The sequence below is a fragment of the Rhipicephalus microplus genome, chromosome 1 (genome assembly GCF_043290135.1).
Source record: "Rhipicephalus microplus isolate Deutch F79 chromosome 1, USDA_Rmic, whole genome shotgun sequence".
Taxonomy (NCBI): domain Eukaryota; kingdom Metazoa; phylum Arthropoda; class Arachnida; order Ixodida; family Ixodidae; genus Rhipicephalus; species Rhipicephalus microplus.
The window spans coordinates 165235313-165260135 of record NC_134700.1 but is presented as its reverse complement, the minus strand read 5'-3'; the positions used below and the strand labels follow the sequence as shown (position 1 = coordinate 165260135).

General features: G+C 47.0%; 1 protein-coding gene across 1 annotated transcript; it reads right to left on the bottom strand.

The window, feature by feature from the left end:
• LOC119178589 (gamma-secretase subunit Aph-1) lies at positions 1-14120 on the bottom strand. Its single transcript, XM_075867736.1, has 4 exons — positions 13896-14120; positions 12546-12747; positions 3513-3803; positions 1-212 (listed from the first exon to the last, which is right to left on the bottom strand). The coding sequence occupies exons 1-4, from the start codon at positions 14118-14120 to the stop codon at positions 1-3; spliced, it is 930 nt and encodes a 309-aa protein (XP_075723851.1).
• Positions 14121-24823: the final 10703 nt, after the last annotated feature.

Genomic DNA, 24823 nt, shown 5'->3' with positions numbered 1-24823 from the left:
TCAACGAACCTTATGCATACATTCTCCCGAGGAGCCGATGCTCGTGAAGAGGGCGGGTCGGCTGCGGGCAACCCACACGTTCGGACAGGAAGGGCATGCTCCTCCCTTAAACTGCGGGTCCTCTGGACAGCCCGGATTTGGACCTCCTGGTCCCAGATTGTGATTGCCGTCACGCAGGCCTCCTCTGTGCTTAGAGGCTCGCCATCGCGAAGCTTCGTACATTGCCAGAGCATATGGGATAAGGTGCATCGTTTCTCATCGCAATGAGAGAAAGGAGGCTTTATACTGTCAATAAACTTACTTTAAACTAAGGGCGACGGGCAAATACCGCTTTGCAGCAGTCTGCGAACGCCATCTGTTCAGTATGGAGTTCTTCGCTTCAAGAAGCTTAGCTCGGCGAGCTGCTGGAGTAGCTAACCAAGGTCATTGTAGTCATTTTCATCACGCTTTAGAATTTCCCGAAAGACATCCGAATCAACAATTTTGAAAACTCGCGGTGGTGGTACCTCAATCTCACGGGAGACCAACGCAATAAACTGGTCGTTCCCCAGGTTTTTATGCAAGTTCTGCCAGAGGAGGCACTCAACGTTCCTGAGAAAAGCCAAGTACGGCTTGGTGTCCCTCACTCACTGCATAATTGCCAAGACGTATGGGAAAGTTGTGATCAGTAACCAGTAACAGGTTAAAATAATTGCTATTGTTCAGAAGCACAAACTCCATATTCGTGCCGCGGATCACCCCATGCCTGGTGATGCGCTTTGAAGTCGCCAGTAAGTGCCAAGGGAACTGAGCCTGCGACATTGGTGGCTTTGCACAGAAGCGCATTGGAAGTGTGCCGAGCATCTGATTGTGAGCTATAAACATTCAGTATGGAGAGGTGCTCCTTAAGGCGACAGTTTGGAATTAACGCAATAGAAATGTGTTCTACCTTCAAACGCAGACGTACATCGGGAACTTCAAAAGGTGCTGGTGACCCCTCGTTTTACTCCGGACCGATAACTCCGGAGGGCTACCTATCCTCTAAGGATCTCCTGGAGGAGTATTACGACTGGCTTATTCACCTATGAGCTAACCGAACTGCGGCAACACGGCCTTCCTCCCGAGGAAGTTCACGCAATTCCATTGCCAAACTATTAATTACTTGCTTACTTGCGCCACGATTGCTACCAAAGTTTTGTTCCCCGGCCCCGCCGCGGTGGTCTAGTGGCTAAGGTACTCAGCTGCTGACCCGCAGGTCGCGGGATTGAATCCCGGCTGCGGCGGCTGCAATTTCGGTGGAGGCGGAAATGTTGTAGGCCCGTGTGCTCAGATTTGGGTGCACGTTAAAGAGCCCCAGGTATGGTCGAAACTTCTTGAGCCCTCCACTACGGCGTCTCTCATAATCATATCGTGGTTTTGGAACGCGAAACCCCACAAATCAAGCAATATATCTTTGTGCCAATCAAGTATTCTACTCCAGAGTCATGCCAAGTGAACAACCTTTCAAATAGATCCTATTATTCGTGAAACGCCAATTGTGGTTGAGTGCTGGCATTCCAATTTCGTAAACGTTGCATGAGTTCACCTACCATGCAGCTGTTACGTCAGCTTTACATCAATTGTGGTCAAGTGTCATCCGCTTAAGTTTACTTATGTAGCATTGTCCACGGCTACAATCCTCGCGAGCAGCAGTGCTTTATATCAGCTTAACGCTGCTGATGTTGCTAATACCCATGTTGCTTTGGAATCTTTACTCTATTGTAATCAACTGGTGATATAAAACCAAGGCGGCTGTTAAACGCATGTCCGTGGGTGCACTTGTACATATCTTTAGCGCAACTTCGTAACGTTTCGCTCAATAAAAAAAATTGCAACACAGACAGCTTGCATGCGCATGCTTCGCATACCATCAATTTTTTACGTACGTCTGATCTGCCAATTTTTTTTTATTTTAGTCATTTCACTCTCACGGTTCGGCCCCCTGGTCATTGTCCTAAGTAGGAATGCGTCTACTTAGGACAGGTAATAACCGCTTCGTTGGCAAGTTGTGATGGAGCAAGTATGACTGCAATGCTTATAAGCCATATACACGCCTATTTTATTAGATCTCGTTGTAAACTCGTTTTAATACAATTTACCAAACATTAGGCATTCATGCATTTTCTCTAACATGTCGCATTTATGAACTTCGCAGGTTTCTTTCGGGACCGCATGGGCTTCTATGACAACCTATATCGTATGATAGCCGGAATAATTTTCCCTGGAGAACTCGCCATCGTTGCCTCTTTAGTTCGTTCGAGCAGGTCAAAATTATACCTAATGGTGCAGTAAAAGGGTAAAGTTAGAGAAAGTAGGAAATATCAGAAAGTGCGTGTTGTTACAGTAAATTCGATCGGGTGCATATGTGAGATGAAGAAAATATTGAGTGAAAAGGAATGAACGTGCAGCAAGACTTCCACTTTATAAGCAGCCTTAGATGTTGCATTTTTAACACTTTGAAATGGTTTCTCGCGTACTGATACTAATCAGCATGCTCCTGCTGCTATTTGTCGTTGTCTGACACATGTGCAATAGGGAACGGGAAGTGGCATAGCCAAATATGCACTGTCCAAGCTTGATCTCGTACAAAGTGACAATGGCAGCAGTGCGACTACCAACCGTAAAAGAGAATTCTCATTAGTGAGGTGAATGTTGGCTTGAGAACAAAAGCCTCATTTTGTAATTAGTCACTTTGTCCTAATTGGCTTAATAAATAAACTACGTCATTTCGCACAACACCGAGTGCTGTATTGTGCACACTTTACTAAGCGGCAGTGTCATGCATCATAGATGATCCCTAGAGAAACGAACAAATGATGATTTATTGTCAATGTTCCGCACCACACAAGTCTCGTTCTTGCCCTGCTTTTACTGGTTACAAAACCATTCAGGTTTTACGCCTACTATTATAACAGCTTAAGCTATACACCACTTCTACATGTCCGCGCAAAAAAGAAAGACAACTTCACTTGTCAAAACGGCGAGCCCTGCATACACATCCTTTTTACGAATCTCCCATCGCGAGCTTTCACATTCACCATACTGTTTTTTTTTTGTGTACGTCTGCAGCTTCTGGATTGAGAAATAACTTGGACGGAGCCATATGAGGTCGAGTTTCATTTATTTATTTGTTCGCAACACATTCTCCTTTTTAGCGTATCATCCTGACTGAGTGTGGACGAAGGCAAGATCTGTCGGTATCATGAACAAAACAGGATTGTAAAACGGGAGAAGGATGCTTTGCGCAACACCTCTATGAAATGAAGGCTTGCGCTGTTAGTGATTCTCCACCAAAAGCAGGCAGACGCTTACTTTTTAAAAACATAGTATTAAAGCTTTATCATCTCGCCATCCGAATAAAATTTCTTTTCAAATATATGCCCATTATCCTTGAAGAGGCCCCGGATGGAACAAGAGTCTCTCAGGTACGTTAGAAGGCACGCTTATGCCACGTCGCAAATTTTCGAGACAGGTAAGCAAATTCTTCGGTGTACCTCCGGACACAATGAAAGCCGTCACGACCGTCAGGTAGAGCACCACGCCGACAGATACGAAAGGAATGACCTTGTACCTGACGTCCACGTACGCTTGTTGAGTTAGCATCGTCATGGATGACGTGAACAAGTGGGCCGCCGGCACGAAGAGAAAAACGAAGTTTTGCCGTAGAATCAGTGCGCGGGAGGCTATTACGCTCCACAATGTGTGCAGCACTGAGAAACCTGAAGCCGTCGCCGAGAAGAGGACGTAGTCCAGAGTGTTGTGGTCGCCGAAGAATCCCAAAGTACCTGCGTGACCCAAAAGAATACGGGCGGAGGTCCTTATACGATGTCGAACCTAAATTTTGTGATGACGTTGCTAACCGGCGACGTACGTGTTCAGTAAGGCTAGCTTTATGCGTTGGCTGGTATACATCATCTATAGTTACGTTGTTTCGCGGCGCATCATAAATACACCCGAAAAACTAGCAGTTCCGCGTACGAATACAACCGATGAGCGAAGGTCCTTAGAAATGGAAGACAAATGACAATGCACCTGATCTGACTGTTGGCTTTCGGGAAGGCGGTAGCGTGGGGAGCAGGTAGGGAAAGCATCGGCCGCGCTTGGTTAAGGAAACTACTCGGCGAATGAATGTGGGGCCCGCACGGCTCAACGCGAGCCATCAGCTGTGGTGCCTGCTTCACCGCTTCGCCGGGAGCGTGTCCCTGTTTTGCTCGGAGTGCTTTCCTGGCGCAGGGACTGTCGACAGCGATGGCGGAGTGTGGGCCCAAGGAGCTTTTCTTTTAAAAAGACACGCCAGAGCTGTGCGTCACTGCATCTTTCGATTCAGTGTCTCCGTGCCATAGGCCTCGATTTTATGAAGTTTAAGACGTCTGGGCTCTTTAAATGTAGAACCCTGTCGAACGGTCGGTTCACTTTGAAACGTAGGTACGTGTTCACGAAACTTTTGCAGCGGAACTGCTGTTGCTGAAACGTTTCAGTTGCATCATTATTTTAACCATTCGGCACCTCGCTGGTAACTTTTCAGTTGCAAATGTGTACACCACACACATCGCTCACAATGAAAATCCGCAGTTACGAATGGCGAAACGTTTTGAATGACGCCTTCAATGAAGCGCGTGACATTGAAGTGGTGTATATAAGACGGCATGACCAATTATAAGCTTTAATGAATAACGAAGCATATTCAAACCAAGCGCGCCAACCTCTTCTTGAAGGCTTTATAGGCCGTTTTCACGCTACCTATACTCCTCTGTTTCATCATTGGCTACGAAGTTACAACTACAATAACGTCTGTGTAGGTGCTTTTATCAATAAAACTAAAAAGACATTAGTTTACAAGGAGAGAAAGAAAGTGGTGCAGTCTACTCGTGCTTTATCTTTCAAACCATACGTGTTTTATGTTTTGCATAGAACCCGCCTGATACTTCTATATTTCTGGCGTGTTCCCACGGGGAGAATCTAAAGCAGAGAGATGGATGAACCGGAAGTATTTTCTTGATGAGCCTTGTTTTATGTTATTGCCTCGTCTATGACGACCGTATCAAGAATTGATTTCTTTCAGCAAGAACGAAAATAAACATAGATGGTATAAACCACTCTGTCACCTCTAGTCTTGTGTGTATAATTTTCAAATATTTTTTTATTAAAGTGTTCTACAAAGTTTCAGATTTCTAGCAGCCATAATTTATATTAAATAAACTTTTCCGCAGTTTATTATTGTGCTTCCTGTTACACTAAGTTAGGGGTCGACCCCTTTTTGAGACATCGGGGCAAGTTGCGGGAAGCCAACATATCAGTGATATGCATGGCAAATAGAGGTGACAGGGGTGGGGAAGGGGAGGCTTAGCAAATGAAGAGAAGAACTCGACTAACTGGCAAAAATGTTCCGAGTTTGAGTGGTATTAATGTTTATTTTGAGCATAAATATTACAAGCACTCAATAAAACAGGTCTCAGGCAAAAATTGCATTTTAGTTCAAAACTTGTACCTCGGCTTCCGCATATAAAGTGATATTGTTATTATCGCTAAAGACATCGTTATTAGATTTTCGCATTTTCTGTTGTATTATCTATTTCGCGCTCAGTGTTTCAATATACAAAGTATCATCATATAGTGTATCTTAGTCATATTTATAGCAGTGCTTTTCTCAGTGTTATATATACAATTGTTTCTGATGTATCACAATGTATTGTCATATTTCTACACACATATGTATTACATTCCTATGTTATTCTAAGTACCATGTGTTCGTAGGAAATCACTAGTATTATTCAACATGTTGCCAATTTTTAGTTTGAATTAAAATGGTGTATTATATTTGGATATGTGCTAAACATCTGTATGTATGCTGGTTTTAGTGTTACTGCTGCCATGTGAGGGCCTTCAGGCACATTCAAGCTGTACGGTGCAGCTTTTTGCCTGAAGGACCCCCAACAATTTCGTTGGGAAATAAAAGCATTTCTGATTTCTGATTCTGATACGGAAAGAAGAAAGCGGTCTGACATCGTGCCGCGGGCGGCGTATTATAATACTGTCTGGCAGGATGCGTGCGTTATCCAAGTGGCCGATTCTTGCACTAAATATTTACCACCTTCTTAGATTACTTGAAGTAGCGAGGATGATAAATACAGGTTGTCATCAATGAAGCATTGGCTGAAATGCCATTCAACCAGCCCAAGTTTTTTACTGAGACGTTATTTATGATTTATTATTGAGGTAAATAAGAACTTTTCTTGGTCTTCATGGCAAAACTGCACGATATAATTATAAGGCGCGCCATCATAGTGGGCTCTGAAAATGTCGACCATTGGGTGTTTTCACAAGTGTCACGAAATGGCGCAGTACCTGGGCCTCCAGAATTTCGGCGTTATTTAAACGCTATCACCTTGGCCAGGATCAAACCCTCGACCTTCACATGAGCAGCCAAGCACCGATAACACAATACCACTTTCGCGGACACATTTTATTCCAGCTTGACAAGCAAGCGGGCGCAATTAGCAGTGAATAACAAAAAATGGCAGATCTCACGTACATTGGGAATCGATGATATGCGAAGTAGGAATGAGAAATGTTGATATGTTACTTTAAAATCAGCACAACGCTACGAGGTATATAGAGGTAAATGATGCCATACATGACTTCCGTGCCATGATCATCATGTTTGAATTGGTTGTTTACCTTCGTCATCTATTCACAATACGTGATAGAAAATTTAGTATATGTGGAGCCAGCGAAAAGGCTGCGAGCACGCTATGAGCGTGGTATCTTGCCATGTTCTTACATGACACGTGAGTCAGGATTATCATGTTTGCACCAGTCATATATTTCGTCATCTACTGACGTCACGTAACACCGAAGTTGGTGTATGTGGAGCTCGCAAAATGGCTTCGAGTGCATCATGAAGGGCCCAATACACTCCAATGTAGCGTTGACGCGCGCGCACGCTGGGCACAGTGAAGATACGTTAGCAAAATGCAAGCACTCTAGAGTCTGACGCCTGCGTCCGTCGGCGCGGCCCAACGGCAACCGGCACGAGAGGCCACAGGCTACATTTCGCGCCAATGCGTTACCCAGACAACCCTGCGTCTCTTTCTTTTCGTGACGAAGGGACGTCGGACGCGCTGAAACGCGCATGTGTCAAAACAACGCAGCGCGGCGCGCACCTGCGAGTATATGGCAGGACCGGCGCTTGGTGTGGCAACGACGGCGTGACGCGACGACATGAAGGCCGGCGAGCCCGCGCACCACGTCACGTCGAAATGTATCGGCGCCTTGACTGGGGCATGTAGTCATGTTATCCCATGACACGCATTGCATGATTATTATTCTCGCATCAGTCACATACCTTCGTCATCCATTGGCGTCACGTAATACCAAATTTGGCATATGTGAAGCTAGCGAAACGGCCGCGACCGCTTCACCAGTGTGGCATGTATTCATATTGTTACATGCACGCATGTCGTGATTATCATATATGGATGTGTCATTTACCTATGTCGTCCGATCGTGCCGCGTAATAGCGAGTTTCGTTCATGTGAAGCTAGCGAAACGGCCGTGGGCGCATCATGAGCGTAGCATGTATTCATGATGTTACATGACGCGCATCTCATGATTATCATGTTTGCACCTGTCACATACCTTCGTCATCCAATCCCGTACTGTGATACCAAATTCGGTACAAGTGACGCTAGCGAAACGACTTCGAGCGCGCATCATGAGCGTGGTATGTAATCATGTTACTTGACACGCATGTCATGATTTTCATGTTAGGGTCTGTCGCTTGTGTTCGCCATGAAATCATGTCATACCATACAAGTTTTGCAACATGCTGTGTGAGCGAAACAACCGCAAGAGTTGCTGGACCACGAACTGTAAATCTTGACATCCATGATATACCAGTCATAATTTTCATGTTTTTAGTTGTCAAATGTTTTTCATACAGTCATGTTATGCCATAACAAGTTAGGTATTGATACCATTATCGAAACGGCCAGGAGAGCTAAAAGTCGTTGGCGGTTAGATAGATAGATAGATAGATAGATAGATAGATAGATAGACAGATAGATAGATAGATAGATAGATAGATACGCCAAAGTCGCCAAAGTTCGCTAAGATGTGCTTCGCCTTTAAAACAGCTTAAGTCCCAAGGCAACTGAAGTTAGGGCGAGTTTGCACGAATGTAATTCTTGAGCACCTACCCTTGCGCTTTAGCAACGTGTATTGCCAAGTATCGAATGTTTTGCACTACCCCCTAGGAACATGAAAGGGGACTCCGGTGCATTTTAAAATATACAAAGATTTATGATGATGATGATCATCATCGTCATCATCATCATCATAATCAGCCTGACTACGTCCCTTGCAGGACAAAGGCCTCTCTCTTGTTCCGCCAGTAAACTCGATTCTGTGCTTGCTGCTGCCAATATATACTGGCATACTTCATAATCTCATCTGCCCACCTAATGTTCGGTCCCCCACTAACCCGGTCGCCTTCTCTAGGATTCCAGTTAGTTACCTCAAAGAACAGTGGTTATCCTGTATACGTGTTACATGCCTTACCCATGTCCATTTCCTCTACTTGATTTCAACTACGATATCCTTAACCCCAGTTTGTTCCCCACTACACTCTGCTTTTATTCTTATGTCTTCAGGTTACACCTATCATTTTCCTTTCCATTGCTCGCGGCGTCGTCCTCAATTTAGGCTGAACCATCTTTGTAAGTCACCACGCTTCAGCTTCGTAGCTAAGTAACAGCAAAATGCAGCTGTTATATACCTTTCTCTTGAGGGAAAGTGGCAATCTATCTGCCATATTATGAGAGTGCTTGTCAAATGTGCCCCGCCCAATTCTTATTCTTCTAGTTACTTCAGTCTCGTGGTTCGGCTCCGCGGTTTTTACCTGTCCTATGTAGACATAGTCTTTCACAACTTCAAGTGCACTATTATCTATCTTGAAGCGCTGTTCTCTTCCGAGGTTGTTGTACATTACTTTCGTAGAGATTACAGAGATTATACCGGGTTAAATTAGCATTTACAGTCCTGCAACAGCTTTGGTGGTTCATTTCGCCTAGACGCTCATTATTGATTTTAATTAAGCAATGCATAATTGGTCAAAACAGAAACCAAAGCAGGAAGCTGCTCCGTCCTCTATGATGGACATTGGATGACGTAACGAAATCCACTACACACCGCCATGGCTGGTCAGGGCGTATAGCCCACATGCCTTTTATCACACGCGAAAAGCAAGTCGGCGATGCCATCCGACGCAGAATTAAACTGTGCCAGCTCGTCTTGACTTACCAGGGACAACGTTTCTCGATGATTGTATCTACTATAGTCGGGGACAACTTTTCTTGGCCATGAATTGAAAGCTATGGAGGCGGAGCTTCTGATAATGTAGCACTACGCGAAGTAGTCGTTTAGGCGCGCGTCTCGTATAACGCTGTGGAAAAAGACGGGGGCGCACCAGCAGCGTTTAATGTAGACGCAGACGCTGGTTAACATTTGAGGTGCACGTAAAAAGCCGGGAAGTTTTCACACATTCAAAAACGCGAAGTCACAAGAGGTAATTTAAAAAAAATACGAATATCTTACAGCTGTGTGTGGCGTTGTGTCTCAAAAACCTCCACGTAGAAAATAATGGAGGAACTTTTATACTTCACGTTGAAAATACGGGCGCTTCTTTGTAACTACCTTCCATTCCGGTAGGATGTGCGTGGTTTGGCCCCATAGCTTTTCCTTTAGTGCTTAGAAAAGATATCTGAATGCGGAAGCATCGCCTTTTGATTTATTAGTCTCCTCATTGCTGATGATGATTGATATGTGGGGTTTAACGTCCCAAAACCACCATATGATTATGAGAGACGCCGTAGTGGAGGGCTCCGGAATATTCGACCACCTGGGGCTCTTTAATGTGCCCCCAAATCTGAGCACACGGGCCTACAACATTTCCGCCTCCATCGGAAATGGAGCCGCCGCAGCCGGGATTTGAACCCGGGACCTGCGGGTCAGCAGCCGAGTACCTTAGCCATTAGACCACCGCGGTGGGGCGCCTCGTTGCTGAATATTGTGAATGCAAGACCCGACGTCAAGGACTACAAATATGCTGTATGCATCCAACAAAACTGAACTGCACTCGCGTCATCGTCGCCTCGTATATGAAAGCGCGCGCAGCGTCTGTCTGCTGGGCAAAAAGGGGTTTGGAAAAAGGGTAGGCACTTAGGTCACATACACAGGGTGACCCGCCTTTACAAGTGTGATTTCAAAATTGATTGCCAATTGTTATAATTGATTTTCTAAAAAAGCTAAATGACTCACGGTTGCATAATTTGGCACATATCACCACAGTACGAGCGACAACACATGTTCGAAGTTTTATTGTAGTAAGTGAATCTAAAAAGTTGCCAGAGTTCCTCTTTAAAGAGTATGAAAACGTAAACAGTGATTTCAAGGCCAATTAATGGCTTTTTCTCGTTAAATATATGTCTTGCAAATATCTTCAAAGTAATGTCGTACTTAAAAGCACCCGAAGTGAATGCGTCCATAATTAAAAATCTAAATTTACTGGCATGACTTCAAATGTTATCCACGATAAACCTTTATTCTTGTTGCAAGCAGTGGAGCAGCGAAATAGGAGAGCCTGTTAACGTTAACCTCAATTGGTATCGCAAACAATTAGAGAATTGATTGATTGATTGATATGTGGGGTTTAACGTCCCAAAGCCACTATACGATTATGACAGACGCCGTAGTTGAGGGCTCCGGAAATTTTGACCACCTGGGGTTCTTTAACGTGCACCCAAATCTGAGCACACGGGCCTACAACATTTCCGCCTCAATCGGAAATGCAGCCACCGCAGTCGGAATTTGATCCCGCGCCCTGCGGGTCAGCAGCCGAGTACCTTAGCAACTAGACCACCGCGGCGGGGCCAACAACACTTAGGGAAGAAGTTTCTCGATGTCGCTGTATGGTATTTCAGTGCAGTAGCTCTTAACGTTGACGGTCTCGAACCTTGCATACTTAAGTCAGGCTACTGGCCCGCAGTAGACACAAAATACAAAGAATAGTAACTTATTCACACTTTTAAAGTACTCGAGATAGCAGGCATTAGCGTTTCTATCTGTCCGATATAGTACATATTGAACAAATACTAACGAGAGTTGAGCCCCTTTTTGAAAGAAAATTGAAATATGGTTATCTTTATGAAATTCTCACTCAATGTCAAGTGGTGTTCCCTTCGGACAACCACTATTCAACAGAGTGTCTTTCCTATGGCACTGCCATAACTTAGTCCCTATTGTGATCAATAACATTCTTTTTGGGTAAGCCACAGTAGCGGGATTGGTCTCAACTCCCCCCCCCTTTTTTTTGTGGTAAAATCAATGTGTCCACCATTTGTCGAATGTGTTCAAGAAACATATCCGCTGAACAAAATCTCGACATTTCAGAGCCTTCGTTCAGATTTGATTGAAGTCTTCTTGCAAAAAATATATGTAAGTTCCATCCTAACGCCATACCTTTCTCAGAAATTATGCACAACTCAGCCGTTGAAAATGAGAGGACGCTTTAGGGAACGCTTGGTCTACCCCTCTCTCTTCTTTGATCTTCTTCCCGCCTCATGTGGGACTAAGGTTTGCGGGTTGTGGGCTGCTAGCTGAGGTGAGTTTGAGACACCTGTTTCAAAGACTCCATTCTTAGCAGCACGTCACCATCATGAACATATACAAACACGTCTAACCGGCCATCATCTTCCATGGCAAATCGCTATCTTTGAGGCGTAAAAGGGCTCGGCATTGACAGAATACCATGGGGAATATTTATTGTACGTAAATTAACACTTTCTCGCTGGTATTACGAGCAGTCAGTCTGACTACGCTCGAAGTGCCGCCGGCATGGATTCCTAATGCAACGGAGCACTCATCAGCTATTGCACAAGTTTGTTCTCTTCGCTTTATTATGGTGGTGTTAGGTGTCACACTTCGTGTTTACCTCGTGGGTTTTCTTATTTCTAAGATGAAGTCGTTGCATGACAAGCAGGCGGCACTTGGGGGCCAGATTATTTTAGGCCAACGGCATAGGTTTCATTGAGATTAAGATGCAGAATTGAAATTAGTCCGGTCTTCGACTGAATCATGCAGAAGTAGTTTCTGCTGAACAGCCTGAAAAAGGGCGTTTTTTTTGCTCCATGCGACAGAGATCTGCGACGAAAAGGGCGATAAGCATTTTTGATTGTCAGAAACGACAAAAGAGTGAACTCGTCATAGAAAATATATGCGCTGAATTCACGATAAACTGACCACCACTGCGACCCAAGGTATCAGTACTGTGAGAATGCAGTCTACGTAAAAGATAGGTTGGACGTGCTCAAGCTATATAATATACGTGGCATGAAACCTATAAGTGGCACTGCGTGGCTCACAATTATCCCTTATATACATATGTTCCTGGCAACTTCTTTGCGTGTATAATAACACATAGCTAGGACAAAGACAATGCATGTATTGTCATGCTTACGAGTTCGACGTACCTGGTCCATCGGCCATGTCAGCAAGGACGTTGAGCATCGCTGTGGCTGCACTGGTAGCTCCAAAACCAAGGCCGGAGACGCAGGCGTACGTAGAGTGGTAGTGGAAAAGAACCACGTCGAGCTCACTGCCGACGAGATTAACCACTTCCAGCGCATTCTCGGCCTGACGCAGTGTTCGAAACGCCAGATACCTGAACAATTCCTGTAAAAATAGTTTGAATTTTCAGCGTTTACTTTGGCTAGCTTTTAAGAAATGCAATGTTTCGGAATCGTCGGAGACCTGTGTGACAGTTTTCAATCTCTTTCATTCTTTATTTTAGAATATCGTTTTATTATTACGTTGTGATGAGCATGGATAGCATAAAACTAGAAAGATACGCGCGAAATGAGAGGTCGAATGATATAATGTTTGTATTTCTAATTGAGGTACATGTTGAAACGGGCATGTATATCGCTATGCATGGTCAGACACTTGACATCTGTGTGACGGTCACTCGTATTGAGAATAAATGTCGTCCATTCACTCGACACCACGGTGTCAAGAACAATGCAACAAACTTCCCAAATTGCCAGCCTTATTAGATCGGCTATTTAGTCTAGAGAGGTTAGTAAAAAATACTTTTAAGGCGTCCTATAGGTTATCTGAAGTGTATTGTTTGGAATTTAAAGAGATTTATATGACTCACACCACTCGAGCGTACCCTTGGCAGCTTCTAGAAAAACCCTCCATGACCCACCGACGACCTTGCTTTCCTTTAATCGTAGATAAGATACCGGCTCTTTTGTGGCACGAATTGCTCTAATGAACACATCTTTTTGAATATAGACTGACAGATTGTTTGATATGCACATGTCTGGTATTTAGAGCGGCGGAATTTGTAACAAAGGATAGGAAAGGCAGCCAAGAATGGCAGTGAAGGAGGTAATCGGATGAAATTAAGAAATTGATTGGCAATACATAAAAAAGCCGGCGCTGGACAGGAAATTCGATATCCCTGAGATATGCTATCTTGTTGGGGGAATTAAATTAGTGGGCATGTGTTTTTTTCATTGAACAAAACAAGCAATTCTCTAGTCTCATCAAAGCGAGTTTCGCGACAACTTAATCAAGTCGCAAATGTTTTGAACAATCGTGCCGTCTCCAATTTTCATGTCGACAATAGCGATCTCAATATTTTATTGTATATTGATACATAATGGTTGCGAGTAAGCAAACAGTCTCGAAAGATCACTGAGAAGTCTGTGTTCTCTAACTTCCTATTACCAACTTCTATACTGCGTGGGCGTAAAATTGTGCAAGCTTCACGTTTTCATTCGATTGTAAGAGGATGACTGAACAAAGTGAAGTACCTGGAGACACACAGACGTGATCAAGCCAACAGCGAACATCGCATCGAAAAGTTCTCGCATGATATACCAGGCGACAGATGACAGTAGCAGCGACAGGAGCCAGAAGAACGAAGAGACGAGGAACACAACGAGCCGGCTCGGCTGGCCAGCAACGACTACCCAGAAGATAGCCAGCGATGGCCCGAACGCTATCAGTGAGTAGCCGATGCACTCCACAATGGTCATTCCAGTGCTTGACCAGAAAGTTTGCCCCCAGGCGTGAAGTAGACACAGTTACTGTTTCTCCTGGTACGACAGAACTGGAATCCAGCTAGAATAGTCTTCTTCTACATCTTCTTCGCAGTGAGTTTGAATGAGATACCACAATTATCAACACCCAAATAAATGTTTCATGCCAGATATATTTTTAGCTTCGTAAATTAGTAAATTGCAACGGTAAATCTGGTCCTGTTTCTTTTACTGTTTCACAACTTGTAGTCATTGTTGCCGATTGTAACTTAGCACAGTGTTACGGCAGCAAATGTAAATAAATTCACTGTGCATAATGACTCGCTCATAGTCTATATTGTGTTAGGAGAGTATTTAGTACTGCAAAGTAGATATACGTAAGTGCTCGTTCCAGTGACAAAGTCTCAGGAACCATCAGGATGTGGCTGGCCTGGAATGCAATCATGATGGATGTTTCTATCAGCTGTAATGCTCAAAGTGTCTAGAAAGCAGCTTTTATGACGGCTGACCTGACCTCAAAAAATCGCAGGCTCCCTTGCGAATTAACATAAGACATCCGGAAAGCGAAAGTATTTAGGAGCGAAATGATGCGCTGGTCATCCTGAGCACTTCGAGTGCTAAGGCTGATGGTGCTTCTCGTTGTTGGAGCTGGTTACGGTGAAGCAACTAAGATGCCAAATAAGATGGAGCGCTCGCTCAGGAAAAGTTCGCGAAAGCCCTCTCTCACTAATGAGAGGTAATGCCACGTGCACGTGACATAGTGGCAATTAGAACAGCGCATCGGCTCAGGAAAAGCTCAGCTTAATTCTACAGTGGACGCTGCCTTCGATGCTGTTTGTACGAATGAGAGGACGTTGTCCCTTCACTGCTATTGACGAGTCTCTACAGAAATCAATGGTATTTTGCACCTTATCCGGTTTCACGCCAGTGAAGCTGTTTAGTGTACACTGCCCAACCAAGATCTCATCGCAAGCGTCAAAAAAAAGCGGAAAGCGAGAGCACGAGTGTGAGGTGAGATATTGAGATGCAAAGAAACATGGTACAATAAAAAAATCCCGCCACTTCCACGAAGTGAGGTGATGGTGGAAGAGCTTGCTTCGAACTGGTCGGGAGAACCTATGACACGCCAAGGGACTTGCCCCGAGCACCGAAGCTTGGCGAGCAAGCTCTTGAAAAAAATGGCAGCATATCCACGCAGTGAATATGGAGAGTGGGGTGAAGCATCCGTCTGTCCATTCGTTCTTGCTTCCGTCTGTTCATGCGTGCGTCTGTGTTACCACCCGTGCGTCCATCCGCCCATCCGTGCGTGCGTCTGTTCTTGCATCCGCACGTCCATCTGTGCATCCGTCCCTACGTTCGTCCATGCATCCGCTCCACGTCCATCCATGCGTCCATCCGTACGTGCAGCCATCCGTGCACCTGTCTATGCACCTGTCTCTGTGTCCGATCGTCCGCCTATTCAACACTCCAAGTACTACCATCTCGCATATTTTCATCATATTGACGCGTGTGTACTCGTGGACCAAAACGACGATAAGGGGATTTGGCGGGCACCAGGTAGTGGAGCTCTGGCTGATTGAAGATAAAGAAGGCGATCTTGCTGTTCGGCTGCTGAGAGTCGCTGCGTCAAGGTTTATCTGCCTTTGGTTCGCGCTGTACCGCGACACTGGTGGAGGTGCTGGGACGCAACCCTACCTAATGCTCCATACCCCCACTGGGAGCCGTTCATCTAGCTCGGACGCATTGTCACCCATTGCAACTCCCGTGCACCGGTTCAGTCGGCGGCTGATAGGCCTCGCTCCAGAGTTCACGCCTCCCACGGAACCTCGCAAGTGCCGATTACCTCTTCGAATGGCGAACGCCAGTCCGCAACCGGCACCCCAAGGCCCCCCGCCAACACAGCCTTCACAGGTAACCATCTTTCAACCACTGGTTCTCTATAACTTTAGTGGCGGCGCCCCTGAAGACGTGGACGACTGGCTTGAGCACTACGAGCGTGTCGCCAAGATTAATCTGTGGCCTGAACAAGAAAAGCTCTCACGCGCCTATTTCTACCTTGAAGGTGGTGCGAAATTTTGGTATGAGAACAGAGAAGCCAGTCTGTTAACTTGGGGCGACTTCCGACAACAGCTTGTCGATACGTTCACCAATGTCGATCGACGCGACCGTGCGCAGCAGCTGTTGGAGCTACGGGTTCAAAAACCCAATGAAAGCGTTACTATGTTTGCTGAAGATATGACTCGTCTTTTTCGTCGAGCTGACCCGAACATGAGTGAAGATAGGAAGTTGAGCTACCTCATGCGCGGCGTTAAGGAGCAACTTTTCGCTGGGCTACTGCGCCACCCTCCAAGTACCGTAGTTGACTTCATCAAGGAGGCTACGGCTATCGAGCGGGCGCTCCATCAACGATGCAGGCAGTATCATCGAATGTCTAGCAGCGCCCCAATCAATGCTTCCGCCATACCTGAGGATCAAAGCTCCCTGCGAGACCTCATTAGAGAGATAGTTCACGAAGAACCGCAAAAGTGCCGGAATCCAGTGGCTCAAACCCCCGTGGCGTCCGTCGCTGAACTGGTACGCGACGAAATGCGCCACGCATTTTCTACCGCTGGTCCTGGTGACGAGCACCGTCCCATGAGCTATGCCGATACTCTGCGACGTTCACCATCTGGTACATCGCCGCCATATCACCCAGTGTCGACGGCCCCTTGGTCACCGCGGCAAGAGCAGACCCTGAGCCGACCGCCAAGCCAACCGAGGCGTCCACAGCAGCACCATGGACATCATCGCAAGAAGGGAGGCTCAGACGTCCACCGCTCCGAAGAACAGACGCATGGCGCACATTCGATTGACGTCCACTATGCTTTAACTGCGGAGGTGCAGGTCATATTGCCCGTCATTGCTGGTACCGCAGCGATCCGTTCCGCCCTCTTCGAACATGGTCTGACGATCGACGTGCGAACGAAGAATACATACCACGCCGGGAGGACGCCTCTTTCTATGGAGCCCGTTCTCACGTTTACGAATACCGTACTTCTGACGAGGAGGCAACACCTACCCGCCAGCCAGCTTTGGGACGTCAATCCCGCTGTCCTCCCGCTCATTCACCTTCGTCACACCGCCGTACCTCCACGGACCTTAACGCAAGAAGGTCACCCTGTCCGCGACGGGGAAACTGAGGGCGGCGACCTCCGGGGGTAAGGTTGCAGGCCATGAAGATGACGACGAAAAGCCCCATTACACGACGCTGTAAATCCGACAAGACGTGAGAGCGACGACATTGTCACCGCTGACCTGAGTGTTTTTCTTGACGGCCCGAAAGTAACAGCCTTAGTCGACACCGGTGCCGACTTTTCTATCATCAGTCAGGACTTCGCGATCCGCCTCAAGAAAGTGAAGACACCGTGGACAGGCCCTCAAATAAGGACGGCAGGTGGTCAGTTTATTGATGCCCTTTGGAAGGTGCACAGCGAGAATTGACATATGAGGGTCTTCTTTCGTTGCGTCGTTCGTCGTTCTCGCCGCATGCTGCAAGGATCTAATTATTGGTATGGACTTGTTACGAGAGTACGGCGCCGTCATCAATATCCCAGACAGTTTGATTACATTCCGCAACAGTTCGGGCGCACCTGATTGTACACAGGCGCCACCAAACCAATTGCGTCTAACTGATGACGATGTGGTTCTCCCTCCTCGGTCATGCACGCTTGTTTCTGTCACAGCCGCTGTCCAGTTTGACGGCGAAGGAGTAGCAGACCGAATAACCTCGCTCCTCTTCACACACGGCATTTCCGTCGCAAGAGGTATCGTCAGTGTCGCCGCTGGACGCACGGACTTGCTTCTGACAAATTTTAGTGAAGAGCGCCGGCATCTTCCAAAAGGCATGGCCGTCGCTTACTTCGACGATATCACAGACGCAGAAGGCTGCTTAGCAGTAGTCGACGAGGCGCCAAAACTTGATTCGACACCAGTTCTTGACGTTAGCACTACTTTGCCTAAGAACGAGCGAAAGAGGCTTCTTGAGCTACTGGCCGAATTCAAAGACTGCTTTTCGACAACATCAAGAGTTGGCCGCACGCCTCTAACCAAGCATCGGATAATTATTGAGGACATGGCGAGACCAATTCACCAAAACCCCTATCGCGTGGCTGCAAAGGAACGCGAAGTGATACAAGAGCAAGTCGACAAAATGCTAGATGATGTCATTCAGCCCTCAAAAAGCCCCTGGGCGTCACCTGTAGTCCTCGTTAAAAAAAGATGGCAGCCTGCGCTTCTGTGTAGATTACCAAAAACTCAATCAGGTGACAAAGAGAGATCTGTATCCACATCCTCGTATAGATGACTCTCTCGACAGACTTCGACATGCTCGTTACTTTTCATCAATGGACTTAAGGAGTGGGTATTGGCAAATCGAGGTAGACCCAAGAGACCGCGAGAAGACTGCTTTCGTGACACCAGATGGCTTATATGAACTTAAAGTCTTGCCCTTTGGTTTATGTTCAGCGCCTGCTACCTTTCAAAGACTTATGGATACCGTACTTTCTGGGTTGAAGTGGAAAACCTGCTTGGTCTACCTTGATGATGTTGTAGTTTTCGCCGCAACATTTAACCAGCACCTTAAAAGAATTGAGGAAGTTTTACAAGCCATACGGTCTTCGGGATTAACGTTGAAGCCTGAAAAGTGCCACTTTTGCTACGAAGAGCTGCAATTTCTTGGCCACGTTGTCAGTCACGCAGGCGTTCGTCCTGATACTGAAAAGATCGGAGCTGTTGCACAGTTCCCGGTGCCGACTAATAAGAAGGCTGTCCGACGATTCCTCGGACTATGTGCGTATTATAGGCGATTCATCGCGGACTTCGCACGCATCGCATCGCCGTTGACCCGCCTCACGAGAGAAGACGTTGCTTTCCAATGGAACAACGAAGAGGAAGCTGCTTTTAAGAACCTCCGCCAGCGACTACAGACGCCTCCAGTGCTTGCCCGCTTTGATGAGAAAGCCCCAACGATGCTACACACTTATGCCAGCAATATTGGTTTGGGAGCTGTGCTTGTGCAGCTGTAAGAGGGCACAGAAAGAGTAATCGCCTATGCAAGCCGAACACTAACACACGCCGAGACTAATTACTCCACGACTGAGAAGGAATGCCTCGCCGTGGTATGGGCGGTCACAAAATTTCGCCCGTATTTATACGGCCGCCCTTTCAAAGTCATCAGCGACCACCACTCACTGTGTTGGTTGACAAATCTTAAAGATCCTACCGGGAGATTAGCGCGTTGGAGTCTCAGGCTGCAGGAGTACGACATGACTGTCGTACATAAGTCAGGAAAGCGCCACATGGACGCCGACTATCTATCCCGCTTCCCCATTGAATCGGCAACTCTATCTGATGAGGAGGAAACAGCATTTCTCGGTGTGCTTGACTCAACCGCTATTGCACAGCAACAACGTGGCGACCCTGAGTTACTTGCCCTAATTAATTACCTGGAGGGAAGATCTCAGAAGGCACGAACTGTTTTCGCAAGAGCGCTGTCATCATTTTGTTCACGGAGCGGAGTACTATACAAAAGAAACTTCTCTTCGACAGGATCTGCGTATTTGCTCGTCATCCCAGCAGCCCTTCGCTCCGAAGTACTCGAAGCATGCCACAACAAGGTGACTTCAGGCCACTTAGGTTACACAAGAACGTTGGTCATAGTACGGCAGCGCTACTTCTGGCCAAGACCGACTATAGCCGTAAAACACCATGTTCGTACTTGCCTCGACTGCCAGCGACGGAAGTCACCGCCGACTAAACCAGCTGGCCTCCTGCAGCCCGTGCAGGTCCCAAGAACACCATTCGACCAGATTGGCATGAATATTTTGGGCCCGCTTTCTACTTCTACGGCTGGGAACCGCTGGGTTATTGTCGCGACTGATTACCTTACCCGTTATGCTGACACAAAGGCTATCCAGAGAGGTACAGCAGCGGAGGTGGCACAGTTTTTCATCGAGAACGTTGTCCTGCGGCATGGTGCACCAAGCGTCGTAATCACAGACAGAGGAACCGCATTTACGGCAGCTCTTTTGGAACAAGTCCTCATGCTGAGTGGAACAACCCATCGTAAGACCACCGCCTACCGCCCGCAAACGAACGGGCTTACAGAGCGTCTGAACAAAACAATTGAAGACATGCTTTCAATGTACGTAGACGTCGAACACAAAAATTGGCACGAAATCTTGCCATATATCACGTTTGCATACAACACTGCCAAGCAAGAAACAACCCAGATGACCCCGTTCAGCCTAATTCACGGAAGGGAAGAACGAACTATGTTAGATGCGATGCTAGCGCACGAATGCGACGACATCGAACCGGACGCCGAGATGTTTACAGAACGAGCAGGAGAAGCAAGGCAACTAGCACGCCTGCGAATCCAGCAACAACAAGAGTACGACGCGAAGCGCTACAATTCGTGCCGCAGAACAGTCGTTTACCAGACTGGCGACAGAGTATGGGTTTGGACGCCCATACGGAAACGAGGACTCTCTGAAAAGCTCCTAAGGAGATACTTTGGGCCATATCTAGTACTGCGACGACTGAGTGATGTTACTTACGAGGTCGTCCCCGACAGTTCATATAGTATGAGGCTTCGCCAGCACCGTCCTGACCTAGTTCACGTTATGCGCATGAAGCCTTATGAAAGGTAGTGACTGCGCAAGACACTTCTTAAAGAACAGACAAAAAAAAACTGCGCCACTGGTTTAGCATCGGGGCGATGCTCATTAGGAGGGGGGGCAAATGACGCGTGTGTACTGGTGGACCAAAACGGCGATAAGGGGATTTGGCGGCACCAGGTAGTGGAGCTCTGGCTGATTGAAGATAAAGAAGGCGATCTTGCTGTTCGGCTGCTGAGAGTCGCTGTTTCAACGTTTATCTGCCTTTGGTTCGCGCTGTACCGCGACAATATATTCCTTATATAGAAGCAACGTCATCCAGCGGACATTTTAGGAACTGAACGAGAGGAAGCACATGCACACTTTCCTACGGCTTGCGCTTCGTGTCTACTCCCCACCTTTAACCACCTCGATACATACCAGTTCACTGTATTCATCGCAATGCGGCCCGACGCTCGCTAAACCTGTCTAAAACCAAGGAGGTTACACCCAGCGACTATAATGTAGCAACTCTTTTTAGCCAGATAGTGCTCATTGTACATACCAATGGCTGCTATGGGGTAATGAGAGACAGGAGAATATGGCTTTTAGTTAACGCGCACGCTGCGATTTTTTTATTGTTCAACAACGCGCAGAAGAAATCTCCCACCTGCACCACCTTTGAGGTCATATTCTAAGACTGGTTACACACTATGACTACTACTACTACTACGAGGGACGAACGGGTGCCGCTATAAGGAGCTTCGGCGTTCCAGTATTCAATGCGGTCAGCGTTCCGGCGGCGTTACTGCCGGTCGTCCACTCGTGACTTTGCCAGCCAGTTTTTTAGGCCTGATCCCATCGTCGTCGGCCCCTGCCGGGACCAGCGAAGATGGCGTCAAGGCCTGCGGCGCTCCCCCTCAAGGAGCACTGCTTCAACTTCACCGTCCCGGAGTGGACGGCGTCCGTCAAGGAGATCCTCGATGGCCTCGAAGACGTCATGGGGAGTGAAGGGGTGCTGTTCCTGCAACACCTCGGAGCTTCGAAGTTCTTAATTGCGGCTCGGTTGGCTGCACAAGCAACCAAGTTGATGGTAAACCAAGGATTCAAGTTACAAGGTCACAAGGTACAAAATGCAGTCGGGGCGCCAAGCGTAGAAGTCAGTGTGTTCCGCCCATAGGTCGGTACTTTGAGAGACTACTCACTCATACTCACTCACCACAATTTTTTCAACCTTCACCCTCACTCACGTTCATACCCACGTCTACTCCCACTCATAGGCCCTCACTCACGTTCATACTCACGCCTACTCGCACTCATGAGTACTCACTAACGTTCATAATCCCAATTGTCACACTCAGAGTATTCACTCACGTTCATACTCACTCCTCACACTCAAAGTACACACTCACGTCCACACTCACTCCTTGTCACACTCAGAGTACTCGCTCACGTTCATACTCACTCCTACTCACACTCATGAGTACTCACTCACGTTCAAACTCACTTCTACTCACATTGAAAGTACTCATTCACGTTCATACTCACTCTTACTCATACTCATGAGTACTCACTCACGTTCGTACTCACTTATACTCATACTCGGAGTACTCACTCACGTTCATACTCACTCCTACTCACACTCATGAGTACTCACTCACGTTCAAACTTACGCCAACTCACACTCTAGGCCCTCACTCACGTTCATGCTCACGACTACTCACACTGTTGATTACTCACTCATGTTCATACTCACGCCTACTCACAGTCACTCACGTTCATACTCACGCCTACTCACACTCATTGTTCATGGCTCACGTTCATACTCACGACTACTCACACTCTTAGAGAAACACGGAGTGCTGGGCGAGTTGGTAATTCATATTAACTGAGGTGCGCGAAAAATTGAAGTACAAAAGGAAGACACCTCGAGACAGCGCGCTGTGTCCAGGTGTCTCCTTTTTGTACTTCAATTTTTCATGCACCTCAATTAAGACTCATAGTTACTCACTCACCTTCATACTAACGCCTGCTCAAGATCATAGGCCCTCACTCACCTCTGCACTCACACAAGAATTCACGTACCCATACTCAGGCGCACTCACCCACGTACTTTTACATTCACATACTCATCATCATCACAGCAGGACAAAGGCCTCTCCCCTGTTACGCCAGTCAACTCGGTCCTTTGCTTGCTGTGGTCACTTCATACCCGCAAACTTCCTAATCTCATCTGCCAACCAAACTTTGTCTCCCCTTTTCCCGCTTTCATTCTCTTGGAATCTACAAAATAACCAGCAGAAAACGAAAATAATGAATAACAACCTCGAAAAAAAGAAACAGCGCTTCGAGATAGGTGGCAGTGCACATGAAGTTGGAAAAGGTATATACGTCTACTTTGGACAGGTAGTACCTGCGGAGCCGAGCCACGAGACTGAAGTAACTAGAAGAATAAGAGTAGGGTGGAGAATATTCGGCAAGCATTCTCAGCTCATGGTTGGTAGATTGTCACTATCCCCTCAAGACGAAGGTATATAACAGCTTCATCTTGCAGGTACTTACTTTTGAGCAGAAAACTGGAGGCTTACAAAGAATTTTCAGCTTAAATTGAGGACGACGCAGAGAGCGATGAAAAGGAAAATAGTAGTTGTAACCTTAAGAGTCAAGAAGAGAGCAGAGTGGATCAGGGAACGAACAGGGGTTTAGGATATCATGGTGGAAATCAAGAAGAAGAAATGGCCATGGGCCGGGCATGTAGCGCGTAGGCAGGATAACAGCTGGCCATTAAGCATAACTGACCGGATTTCCAGAGAAAGCAAACGGGTTTGGGGGAGACAGTAAGTTAGGTGGGCAGATTAGATTAGAAAGTTCGCGGGTACATAATGACAGCAGCAAGCACAGGACCGAGTTGAGTGGCGGATAATGGGAGAGGCCTTTGTCCTGCAGTGGACGTTGTCAGGCCGATGGGGCATATTAAAATTGAGATGGCGTTACCTGTACTCATGTTACTCAAGAAACAATCGAGCTGAACAATTGTCGCTTTCTTTTAGGGTTGGTAGGCTCCACAAACAGGCAATGACTCAGCGCAATTACGACGCACCTGCACATTCATTTGTGTGCCATGACGCGTAGGAGACGCTGATACAGCGTTTAGAATCTCAGTAATGTGTTACAAGCACTCAAAACGCGCTTTCGTAGGCTACGACACACGCGCGCGAAATAGAGACGCTCTCGACAGCTTCAGTATACTACACGGCCGCCGCTATGATTACGCGCCTGAACCCAAGACGTTGCCATGCCATCCGGCTCGGCCGCTTCGTTCGTTCCACTTCCCCTAGCCCCTTCTGACTGCACTAGCGGGACAGGCGGGCGCCGGGGCATTGCCGCCACGTCGGCACCGCGGCCACACCGGCCACCCGGCCACTGGTAGGTGTTCTGTGGCCCGGCACGACCGTCGAGACGGCGCCTCCCCTCTGCCTCGCCTTCAGATGGAATGCGTTGCGTACGGCAGTTTTGCATTCGAGAAATTATGCGCCTTTTCGGAGATGTTTTCCTTCCTCTGTCAGTCGCGCTCACGCGGAGACTTTGTTGGCTCTGTGCCCGCACTGACGATTGCAGGGGGCCTTATTTATGGATCTGCGGACGCGGTTAACGTTCATTGGCAGTGTGCGTACGCAGGGTTATCGCGGACAGCCGAATGAAACGGTAATTAACGAGTCGTTATGTGTGTTTTTGTACAAGCCCGCGGTATGTGAATGATAAAATAAATTATCAAGGGTGATTGGGCGCTTATTGCACATTGTGTCTGCACTGTTGAAGGCATAATAAGCCGCCGAAAAGTGAAGCGAGGGTAGAGATAGAAACGGTGATGTGAACTGGTCCGATTACGCTATCGCATACTATACTAGTGACGGTGAAGCTCAACCGTCCTCCAAGCTTTCCTTTTGTTTTCTTAATGGGGCACTGAGAAGGCGAAGTTTGCACACAACTTCGCGCTTGAGAGGTCATGATATCACTTAAGGTTTTCGTTCAAGGCAACCTTCACTTGAGGGACAACGCAGAGAT

Excerpts from the sequence above, each read along its gene's own strand:
- LOC119178589 (XM_075867736.1), bottom strand. The coding sequence starts at position 14,120 with ATGACCATTGTGGAGTGCATCGGCTACTCACTGATAGCGTTCGGGCCA. Across the intron at positions 12,748-13,895 it reads TCACGTCTGTGTGTCTCCAG|GAATTGTTCAGGTATCTGGC; the intron begins GTACTTCACTTT and ends CTATTTTTACAG. Across the intron at positions 3,804-12,545 it reads TGACATGGCCGATGGACCAG|GTACTTTGGGATTCTTCGGC; the intron begins GTACGTCGAACT and ends TGGGTCACGCAG.